This window comes from Anas acuta, chromosome 5 (assembly GCF_963932015.1).
Source record: "Anas acuta chromosome 5, bAnaAcu1.1, whole genome shotgun sequence".
Lineage (NCBI taxonomy): Eukaryota > Metazoa > Chordata > Aves > Anseriformes > Anatidae > Anas > Anas acuta.
Window position 1 is genome coordinate 10456859 of NC_088983.1, and position 12227 is coordinate 10469085.

General features: G+C 37.0%; 1 protein-coding gene across 6 annotated transcripts in view; it reads left to right on the forward strand.

Moving 5' to 3' along the window:
• PPP1R13B (protein phosphatase 1 regulatory subunit 13B) overlaps positions 1 to 12227 on the forward strand; it is a 70414-nt gene that overhangs the window by 45708 nt on the left and 12479 nt on the right. For 3 of the 6 annotated variants that reach the window (XM_068682625.1, XM_068682623.1, XM_068682626.1), the window contains exons 5-9: positions 7406 to 7507; positions 8288 to 8462; positions 8821 to 9017; positions 10345 to 10509; positions 11280 to 11460. In XM_068682625.1, the coding sequence (XP_068538726.1) occupies positions 7406 to 7507; positions 8288 to 8462; positions 8821 to 9017; positions 10345 to 10509; positions 11280 to 11460 (820 nt within the window). Of the gene's footprint in view, positions 1 to 2775; positions 2830 to 7405; positions 7508 to 8287; positions 8463 to 8820; positions 9018 to 10344; positions 10510 to 11279; positions 11461 to 12227 lie in introns of those variants that run through there. The other 3 variants (XM_068682624.1, XM_068682628.1, XM_068682629.1) reach the window with 2 other exon arrangements.

The window sequence follows — 12227 nt, forward strand, 5'->3', positions numbered from 1 at the left end:
TACCTTTCTGGCCTTCACCATCTTCCCTATCATGCTGGTGAAGATAGTGATTTCTTTTTGACATGGTAAAGCTGCATGTCTTACTGCTGGGGAAAAAAATAAAAATTGCTTCCTCCACATGGGGGAAACTTCCACCTTTTTGATATGCTGCTGTTGTCCTAACCTTGATGAAGATTTTTTTTTTCATGTTTATTCTGGTAGGGGGTATGATTATTTTTCCCATCAGAGACCTTTTGGGGAGGGAGTGGAGTGTGTGCGTGTGCGGAGAACTCTTAAGGGAAGGCTTGTGTTTGTTTTGTGGGGGATTTTGTTTTATTTATCTCAACATCCCATTCGGCCACAATGTCCCTTACCTCTGCTAGAATTCTAGAGAGGCAGCCTGCCCTGTGCTACAAAGCACTCAAAGTGTAGCTAGGTTGTGGCTGGGTTTTAACGCACCATAATATGTGGTGCATTATCTCCAGTATCTGCTCTGTATTGGCTTCTCAGTGAAGTAATTGGTGGTTAAGAAGTAGTGGGATATGAGCAGAAGACTTGTGGGCAGCCCTTTTGACAGCCAGCATCAGCAGCAGCCATCCTGGTGTCCAAGCTAGGATGCAGACAGTCTCATCTGCCTGCTCACTGGTTGATTACATTTTATCTAGGTTATTCTGGCTAATTGGCAAATAGAGATTTAACCTCAGAATCATCTCTGACCATGGGAAGTGTTAAAAACAGGGAGAAGGATAGACTTAAGTACTGTAAGTAGTAAATTAGGGAGTAAGTATAGAGGTGATGATAGGAAAAAAGCTAGAAAACGTGAGAAAGTTCAAGTACGTGATTCATGGCACAGGAATACACGTAGGAGAGGGTGGAGCTCGGCTAGTTTCAGGAGGCTTGAGGTATCTGAACTTACACTTTCTAGTGCAGAGCTTTGGGAACAGAGCTGAATTTTGTGGGTGATGGGTGTGAACACCTATCTGAAGAAGAGGGAAGGAGTAGATAAGGGAAGTTAATGACATGGTGGTTCTTGCAAACCTAGGAAGAGATCTGAGAAGACACGGTACAGGAAGTGGTTGATAAATTCTTGGTCTGTTCTGGTTTTCTTTTCAATGAATTAACTGAATTACGGTTTACACTGGCTATTTTTTGAGTAGTTAGGTGTTGCCAAGCCTAAACGTGATATTGCCAGTCATTGAGGTGGTCTGTGAAGCTTTTAGACAGTTGTTGTTTTCCTTTAAAGCTGGTATTTCTGAAATCATAGCAGGCTCAGGTGTGGGTGTGGTAGATGTTTTGTTATTTTCAAAGTATCTTTCTGTTCTTCCTAATGCAAACTTAGAAAATCAAAGTATCTTTGTGTATTTCTCTGCCTTACTGCCTGATCCATAAAATCAAACCACATCCTCATTATCACCTCTTAAAAATAATCTATTTTGAAGTTCTTTCTCCTGGCTTTTTGATTTTAATATTGACATAATTAGATTTCTCTTCAAAAATAACTTTCTGATGGGAGTAAAAACACAAAAACAATTGGAATCTGCCCTTGTGGCTTAAATGTTTGACTACAATACCTTCTGCTTGTCAAGGAACTAATTCGAGTTCAGATGCAGTTTTACCTTTACTGTGTCGGGTTGTCAGTGAGTAAACCATTTCATAATAGTTCAGAAGCACGTGGACTGAGTAAAGAGAGACTGAGGAGTTTGTGACGATAGAGCAGCATAGTGTGAGGACAGAAATGAAGGAGGATCAAGAAGACGAACTTTGAGTGACAAGGCTAATGCGCAGAATTCATTATTAAAGGAGGTTCTCTCTCTTAATTAAATATCTAAGGTATGACTTGCTCTGAGGCTGCTTGTAAACTGGTTTCCAAACTATTTAATTACTGCTGTACCATTCATCTCACCTGTCCCAAAAATATTAATCATCAAATGGTAAAATACCAGCCTCTAGTAGGAGGCTAATGGCAGAAGCTGAAAATGCAGTTCATTACAAATTCTCTCTCATCATGACCTTTTAAAGTGGCATGCTAGACAAAATAAATACCATTCTCTTAGAGATTCTTGTAAATTTTAAGAAATTAGGGAATATAAGAGTAAACTATTTTTGTATGAAACATCTGTAATAATTCCTCAGTGCCTAATATGCAGTGTGTGTTCAGTGTGATTTTATTTAGGAGTTCATCTCTGTGTGTAAATGCTTCTGTGAATCAATGAAAAGAAATTTACAATTCAGCAAAATTGTCTCCTTTGATGTATCACCATGTAGCAAATGAATCTGTGGAATCTGGAGGAGTAGATATTTGTAGTGGCTTTTTGGTACCTCCTTTAGGAGGCAGTTCTGTGGGAGGTAGGTTTCTTTCTCTGCAGGAGAGAGGAGGAGGTCTAGACCTTAAATGTAATAGGCTCGTGTTTGTTATGAAAGGTGAGTCACTTCATGTATGAAATCGTTCATACTGGTTATTAACTGTACAAACTTAAGAAACAGGGAAACCAACAACCTCATTAAAGAACTGAGCACATACCCTGATCCATTTGCCTTGCATAGCACGAGGTTCTGAAGAAGGACGGAGACGGACTTCTTCCAGTGGTGGTATTTGCATACAGATTATTACGAGCCAACTCAACTAATACAAAATGCTTTAAGCAAATGGATTCAACTAGATCTCTGCAAGAGAAAGATTCACTAATTTCCAGGCTTTATCAAAAATGCTGCTGTCATGTTCTGGAGGCATAAAATCAGCAACAGTCTTTCTGAAAATACCTGACTTAATGTTGAAGAGGAATTCTGCTTGGTCATTGTGCTGCTTTTGCCATGTGGATGAAAAAGAACAAACTGCGAGTGAAGCTACAGGTTTAAAACTTTGTTTCTTCAGATTCTTCTTTTCTTTCCTAGGTATAATGTAGTTATTTTAAGTGGAAAGGTCATACACTGGTATTCAGTGAGGTAAACGTGAAGACATTTCTCATGGGGCATTTATAAGAATGGCTAATTATAACTGTTTTCCTGTGTTCTCAACGCTTTTCCCTATATAAAAATTTTCTAGACATTGCACTTTGTAAATGGAATATTTTACTGAAGTTAACAGCTTTAAGGAGAAGCTAGTATTTATTCATCTCACAATTCTTTTTATTTTGCATAATGCAAAATGTTGCAGTACCTTTTTCAGGCATTGTAAGATACACTTTCAAATATGCTTATTTAAAGTAGTGAAAATTTTGAGCTTTTGGGTCAAACTACTTCTTGTAACTGGTGTTTTTACAAACTGGGTTCTTATAGTCATTGTGCACTGTGGGTTACAGTTTTCACTTAGGAAATCTGTAATTTTTACGAAGTAAAATGGCTTGCTTACCTTGAAAAATGCATAACCCCTGTACACTTACTACAACTAGAGTCTGGGTGTATATTTTAACAAGATTTCTTAGCAATGTAAACCATGTATTTCTTGGACAGCGTTAGACTGAAAAGTATTACTAGAAATAGAATGAGTTGTCAGTGTAAACTTAAACTGATCATCAAAGTAGAAAGGAGAAGAAGCATTGGGAATAACTTGCATAGGTAAAACTTGTTTCCAACTGTTTTTGAAACAGAGCATATGTGTATTGGAAAAACACTACTGTTTTTTCCCATATTTTGACTTTTAAAATCAGCGATCCAGAGGGTAGACTTCAAACTGTTCTGAGTCCCTCTTAATACTTCCCTACAGAGTCAGAGATTTAGGTTCTTCTGATGGAAAACCATGCCAAAGAAGTCAGCAGAGCCAGAACACCTCCTGGGAGCAGCACAAGTACACACAAGTTGTTTGGCCTTATTAAAGAATGTTGTGAAGAAATCATCTATCATAAGTCATGCTAGTTAAAAAATAAATAAATACTATTAAGTTCAGTCTTTTTTTAATTACTGTGTTCACTAGCAGTTTTGAAATAGAAAAATCTGTGCTTTGGATGGTTTTTACCTTTTGTTTCAGTTCCACTACTCTATACAGCTGTATCTGTACATAAATACATAATTTTTTTGACTGACCTCTGCACCAAAAATAATTTTAATTACTGATGACTACTAAGAGGGTTTGTAATTTCCAGTAAGAATTAAAATTCTGCTCCATAATCTATTATACAGGAAATCTTCAAAGAAGGACAATAACACTCTATAATTAAATTTTAGTCTGACATGTCTATATTGTACATTTAAGATACAACAACTTTAAAAGTTAGCGTTCCCAATCTGGCTTGTTTTAGTGACTGATCTTGAGATGTATTCAATAATTAATGGAGAAACACAAAACACTAATTGGAGCTCAAGTGTACAAAAAAAAAGGCAATCTATTTTAAAACAAGTGTTTTCCTTTCCTGACTGAAGCTTAAAGAATCAGTTTTGTATTATGCATTGTTTGGAGAAATGATATTTGAGCAATTTGTAGGAATATGAAACAAGACACTCAGAGTGGCTGAAATACTTGGTGTCAACAATAATTTAGAGGAGAATTTTACTTTGCCTAGAGTGAAGCACAGGCATTGTAGGGGATCTTGTCAGATGGGGTCACTACAGAACTGTGTTGGAAGTCACTGGAGTGGGCCCAGAAGAGTAGAGCAGCTTTCCTCTGGGATCAGGCTTGATCTGATTTAAAATCTGGTACTTCCTTGATTGGTGTGGGGAATGTGTTTAGTGGGATTTTTTTTTTCCTAATCTATAAAACTTTTAGACTACATTCTACTTTGTAAGCACTCATTCAACACACTTCTATTCTCAGTATATCCAAAACTTCTAATTCTTTTTGCTTTTTCAGCAGTGATATACTGTAAGGGGTATAGGAAATCACATAATTTCAGTGTGGCTTACTAATAGTAATTGTCATGTAGTTTGGTGAAGATACTCCATTGTTTATTCAAGTATTGCAGTGTGGTAGTCTGGCTTTTGTGTTGATCCATCACCTGACTGAATTACGTGTAAAATACCTTCCAACAAATGTTGGACTGCTGTGAACTTTCAGCTTTTGGGCATAATTTTTCAAAGGCTGCTATTCTCTTTCAGGAAAAAAATGTGCAATCCAAAGCCTGTGGCTTTTTTTTTTTTTATTTCCTTCTTTCTGTCTTCCCTTCAGTAGCAAAGCAGGTATTTGCAAGTGTCAGCTTCTGGAATTTGTCTTGTTAAACTGCAGTCTTTCCTGTGATTGCATAGCAGGGAAAAAAGGGTTGAATTGAAGTAATTTAATGTAGAGATTTAAATTACTTATTTTTGGTGGCAAAACTGTGAACATACTGAAACAGGATATTCATCTTTGGAAACACACAATACACACAGATTGTCACAGAATTGTATACATTTTAATAATTTTCATAATTGCTTCTGTACCCTGACTTCTGTAAATGTGTTAGTTTTGAAATGCAAAAAGGGTGACAAAACCCCACTCCTGTCTATGAGTTATTCAGTACAAGGCCTTAAACACTTATAATTTAGACCAAAGATTTCTATTTTTATAGCAATTGCTAGCTGCCCTTCTTGTTCCTACCATGGAGCTTTTAAATAATGGGATTCTTTGCCATCTCTGTATTTGCCAGCCTTAGAGTAGAATTCCTATCTCTTTTTAGCTGTGCTAAAGCTTTTTGTGTGTATTGTATATGTATAAAGTCTGTTTATAGAAAAGGGGAAAAGACTGTATTAAAGCCCCAAATAGGAAGTTGCTGTAGCAGTACTATTACAATAAAGCACTGATGAGAAGAAATGTAGAGAAATTGTTCCGTAGGTCCGGTGCCCCCCTGGTTGAGCAGCTGGGGCACAGTTACTGCACTACCCTTGCCATGGAATAATGCAGGCCTGTAGCACACGCACTGGACTGTCAACCTCCTTCACCCTTTTTCTTCATCCCTTGTGATCTATTGCTGTGTGGTTGACCTCTAAACAAAGCTGTCTTTGCTACTCCACCAAAGTTCAGATTTGCCAGTGTTAAAGTTTCATCTAGCTTTTTTCCCCCCCGTGATTTTTGTCTTTCTCCAAAGCTTGCTTTGGTAACAGAAGAGGTGTCATTGATAATAAAGATTTCTTTCCTTTTTTTTAAACCACAAAGATATCTAAATGCTAGTCTACATTTCGCTGACCCCAAAGTAGAACAGCAAGCCCTGCTGTGGAACAACTTTTATCTGAAATCTTCCTGTGGTGCTTCCAGCAACATTTCTTGTCTAGGATTATTGCCATTCTGCTCAGTCTGTCAGACTGAGATCAGCAGCTAAATAAATCCTGACATCTTTAAATAAAGGCCATACAGAGTTTTGTTTTGTCTTTTTTTTCCCCTGGAGGGAGGGGAGAAAGCTTCTCCACATGACACTGGTTCTTCACTTTGAGAGAGGTGGATTTGGGGTTGGGGTCTTCTCTTCATTCAGAGTTCACACAGGCATGGCTAATTAATTATCCAAAGTGGATCACCTTTACTCCACTTCACTTTGCACAGACTGTTTTTCACAGGTTCTGATCTTAAATGCTTCAGTCTGCCCAGAGAAGCTGTGGGTGCCCCATCCCTGGAAGTGCCCAAGGCCAGGCTGGATGGGGCTTTAGAGAGCCTGATCTGCTGGGAGGTGTCCCTGCCCATGGCAGGGGGTTGGAACTGGGTGGGCTTTAAGGTCCCTTCCAACCCATTGGGATTCCATGACATCTCACAGTCTTGGTATGTGAGCTTAGTGACAACCTCTTTTAAGGGTTCTCGTGTGTACTTGTCCTGCACAATGTAAATAATGCTAAACAACAGAATCATCTAGGTTGGAGGAGGCCTCCAAGATCACTGAGTTGAGCCTCTGACCTAACGCCAATAAGTCTTCTACTAAACTGTTATCACTGAGCTCTACATCTAAATGTCTTTTAAAGACCTGTGGGGATGGTGACTCAACCACTTCCCTGGGCAGCCCATTCCGATGCCTAACAACCCTTCCAGTGAAAAAGTTCTTCCTAATATCCAGCCTAAACCTCCCCTGGTGCAACTTTAGCCCATTCCCCCTCGTACTGCTAATTCAAGCTGCCAAGGTACCTACACTGAAAGTGTTAGCAAAGGGAACAAGCTTCAGCTTCCAGTTCCTGCTTCATATTCCTGCTTGCATGTCTGCTATTGTGTGTTATATCAGCAGTGGATGCCAATTCTACAGAACATCTTAAGAAAGCAAATTTAAATGTAGCATTGTCTCTTTTATCCTCTTTGTTTTGTCTCTTAGTGTTCCTCTCTTTCATCTGCTTTTCCCCTTCTTGCTTTTTCTGTCACTGGTATGTGCGTGAACTGTGTCCTTTCTTTATACTTTGGTCTTCCTTCCTCTCTAACAGCTATCCATCATTTTTCTTCTTCTAAGGACTGGGGAGGGAGTGTTAGCCTTCCAAGTGGGGATTTAGTTTCTAACATCAGAGCATTCATGTACATCACCACGTTGATGTAACGTTTTGTGATCTACAGGTTGGGAATCCACGTGTTGAGCTCACTCTCTCCGAACTTCAAGACATGGCAGCCCGACAACAGCAGCAGATTGAAAATCAGCAGCAAATGTTGGTTGCTAAGGTAATAATTAGCAGCAAACAAAATACAGGGATTGTAATAAATACAAATTTCTGTCAGTGTGTGCAAATGTGGGTTTTAGGGGTACAGATCAATGCACCCAAGTCACTTCAAATAAGCTTAAGTGGTTAAAGAAGCAACAGTTGTGTGTCTTTATAAAAACATTGCTAGTTTTTTTCTCTTTTGTGAGGCCCACTTTGTTATCTATAATAGACCACCCACGGCTCTGTGTTCATATATACTAGCTCATTCACTTCGATATAGTAACAGTGATGTGAGATGAGAATGTGCCCATTTCAAATATATTCATCTATTATATTTCTGAAGTCTGAGGTGTGACAATCTAAATAGAGTGGGTTTAATGTTTTTGACTTTGTTCTTGGTGTTATAAAATACAGTACGCATGGGATGCTTGGAGTATGGTAGGAAAAGTATTAACAGCAGCAGAAGCCAAATGCCAGAAGGAAGGTTTGACTGATAGGCTTGATTCTTCAAGCAATACATGGTTTCACAAATATGTAAAATTGATGTTTGGTCTAAAATTTTGAATTTCTTACCATAAATTTAACAAATTTGTTTTAAAGAGGTATTTTTTTCCTTAGGAGGACAAGTGTATGTTTTAACTAGATACAAGTTTTTCTGATTGCTGGGAAGAAAATAAGCTTAAACAAACCCCAAAACAAACAAAACCAAAAACCAGTGATCATAGAGATAGGCTTTACTAAATCAACTTTTTCTATAACTACAAGGGTAACAAGTACCTTTTGTCTTTTATTTTGTTAGGAACAACGTTTGCGTTACCTGAAGCAGCAAGAACGTCGTCAGCAGCAGTCTGTTTCAGAGAGTGAAAAGCTTCAAAAACTTAAAGAACGTGTTGAAACCCAGGAGACAAAGTTGAAAAAAATCCGTGCCATGAGAGGACAAGTGGATTATAGCAAGATCATGAATGGCAATCTGTGTATGTGGAATTTCTAAGTATACTATTCAATTTTATTTGCCGTTCACTGTATATCTGGCAAATAATGTCATACACTGTAACAGGATTTCACATAGAATATTTATTTGTCATACAACAGTTGCCATAAATTTCTAGGAAATTTATACATGGTGTAATTTATTATCTATTTTTATAAAGCCATAAGTAATTAGAGTATCTGTTGTAAATGTTAACAATTCCTGATGCATTATAAGTAGTTTATTATGCGTATGAATACACCAGGTTTAAAACTAGTACGTTATTCTTAGCAATACCCGTAGAATTAAAAATTATCAGTATCTCCTGCACTTGTTTATTATTGTTATCTTGTTAATTTTAGCAACTGAAATTGAGCATATAAGTGCCATGTTCCAGGAGAAGCAGCAGGAGCTACAGGCTGCAGTATTAAAAGTGGATCAACTTACTCAGCAACTGGAAGACTTAAGGAAGGGGAAGCTGAATGGGTTTCAGTCTTACAATGGACAAGTAACAGGACCTGCAGCAGTAGAATTAAAAAAATTGTATCAGGAGCTACAGGTAAAATATTGAGAAATACAGTTTAAATGACAGTTGAAATAAGCCATATTACTGCCTTTATGGGTGGACACTTTGTTCTGTGATCTCATAAAATTGAAATACCAGAATGTCAATGCAAGCGTCCTCTTAAAACAGGATTTCATTAGCTTTCAAAACTATTTCTGTTGTTGCTCATACATATAATGGGGCAAAGTGTGAAAGTGTTCTGAAGGGCATTTCTGAGCAGTATGGAAGATACTGAATGTGCACAAAGTACTTGTAATCTCTCTCCAAAAGAAAATTTAATTTCAGTGCCTTTCTGATTTGCAAAGAACTGGATATAGCATACTCCCTTAGATTTTGTCTTAGCTTGGAGACGTGACTGGGCAGCAAATAAGAGTAATTTAAAAATATATTGTGAAAATATAGCTATGAGGAGAATGTAAATAGAAACATATAGGAGGTATCATTTTAAGAAAATAATCAAAATTATAAGCTGAGCTATATTCACTGCACTATTCAGTATGCTATACAGCATACTAATGTAGCTACACTATATTCGTATGTTATTCACTGTACCACTCACTATCTTACATCTTTATCCAAAAATATTGGTACATCTGAAGAGTAGCTTTCACATCAGTAATTAACTATTCCATTCACATTGGAATTTTGTCCAGTTTTTGTTTAAAATTTACAGTATACTTAAGAATACTTAATGTGTCAGGACGTCATAGTTGATTTAAACTATAAAGGTAATCAGTCTCCTTATTTACTGGAAACCTGTTGTGAAGGCTTCAGTTTAATCCCCATGCAGAGAAAAAGCTGATATCCAGATCAGGTGCTAGCAGTTCAGTTAACTTCCCTTCCAGGCATCAAGAACTTGTGTGGAAGTGGAAACAGAATTAAGAGCATAATGTCTTGTACAAGTTTGATATCACTTATTATTATTTAGTTTCCATGATATTAAAACTTCCATTGTGGTTAAATGTAATTTTTTACAAGTGTTTTCTAGGAAACATTTCATTTTGGAACTGCTTTATGACATGTATTTTTGCCTAATTCTTTAATCCAGTTGGTATAAATGGGATGCATGCTACATGCTTACGAGGTGTCCAATAGCTTAGCAAAAGATAGCATGTCCTAATGTTTTCTTTGTAACAGTTACTTGTTCATGGTAATTTGACAGGCTGTGTGGAAGCATACAATCAGATGTCAGAACATGGCTGATCCATGTTGCATCATTTATTTATTTTTTTAACAACATGTTAAAAACAACCTTGGCAAAGATAAAGTGAAGTAACTGTCCTAACAAGTGCTGCTTTTTAATATTTTTTTCTCCTTTCAGATTCGGAACAGGCTTAATCAGGAGCAGAACTCCAAGCTTCAGCAGCAGAAAGAACTGTTAAACAAACGTAATATGGAGGTGGCCATGATGGACAAGCGAATCAATGAGCTGCGTGAACGACTATACAAGAAAAAAGTTGAGGCACGTCAAAAAGAAAACATTCCTGTAAGATAAACTATTCAAAGGGCCACACTTTAGTTTATCAGCAGCCTATTAATTCTACATAGAATGTCACTTTATTCCCAGCTGAGTAGTACAGTTACATCTAAAGAGCCCATTATAGAAGTAGTAGACTTCTTAAAATAGTTTTAAGTTTTTCCATAGATAAGAGAAAACTGCTGCTTTTTTGTGTGCGTGTTGTACACACCATACTGGATTAAAATTTATGGTATAGATTTGTAGGAAGTTTCATTATGGGCTGTTTTTTAGAGCATAAAAGCATCAAAAAGGTAGGTTTTTTGTTTGTCTTTGTTTTTCCCTGGAACAGAAAAAATGATAAAAATGTAATAAAGGGTCTGATAAAATTAGCAGATAGTTGTCTGGGACTTTGACTAGAAATCAGTAGACGTTTTGTCTGAGGACTAGAGACATCACTTATGGATTCCCCTGTGTATTCCTAGCTGGAGGTGTTGATTTCAATAAATAAATTTATTAATTTATACAAAAGGTACATTGAAAAGAGACCTTTAGCAGTAAAAGTTTTCTTCATGAAAACTATGTGCTGTGGCTGAGAAATTTAATTTTTGAGGTGTTAGTTTTAAGGAAAAAAATTGTCTTCCTAGTTCTTTTTTTTTTTTTTTTGCATAACATGGAGTAATTTATTAAAGTGAATTAGCTACAGTGCATGGTTCCAGATAACTAAATTCAGACCTCCTTTTCACGCACAAATGCCTAGATTAAATGGAAATTCACGTTTCAATTTGTCTGATTTTTAGTTGAATCGTATTAATGGAACTTCATCACCCCAATCATCTTTGAGTGCTTCAGGACGGGTGGCAGCTGTAGGACCTTACATCCAAGTTCCAAGTGCTGGCACTTACGCTGTACCAGTAGATCCAGTTAAACCACAGTCTCTCACCATTGCTTCTAGCTCAACACACGGGAGATCAAAATCTGGTAAGCACCTAAGTGTGGTGATCGTTAATATATATTATTTGGAAAGGAGTAATAAGAAAAGGAGTAATTGTAAGAGATCCTGTGTTGAGATAATTTCTGTAGCAGAAAAGGCATGTTTAGATGTGTTCAAGTTCACTGGACAGTACTTGCTTGGTATGAGCCATTTTCAGCTCTTTCCCATGAGTTTTTCTCAGAAGGTAGAGTATGTTTTCTTTGTGATTTTACTAGGTGGTAAAACACTAAAAGGATTACATGTTCCTTTACAGATTTTGTGAATTAACTGTTCTGTCTTAATAGCTTTTGAATTAGTTTGTGTGTTTGAATATCATAATGAAATCAACTTGGTGGCAAAAAATATTATAAACAACTGTTCGTAGTATATGCACAGCAAACCAAAACTAGTGAACTAGTAAAAATAATACTACTTCCCAGAAGGAGACTAAGTAGGAGAATGCAATAAAACTATGGGAAGCTTTTGCTCCTACAGAGAGATGAGTATTTGTGGTTCTTGAAGCGTTTTTAAAGTGGCATAATCTTAGCATTGATGGTGTTTACTTCTATCTGCCTTCATTAGTGAAGGAGCTGCCCCTCTAGAGTATTCTGCATAACTGAAATTGATTCCCATGTTTCCCAAAATTAATAATTCTATCTGTATTGTAAAATAGAAGACACTTTTTTAAATTTACATTGGAGACTAACAGAAGCAAGTCATGACACTTGTGCATGAAGTTTTCATTTTGGTGTAGCTCCCTTGTGTGTTCACATCT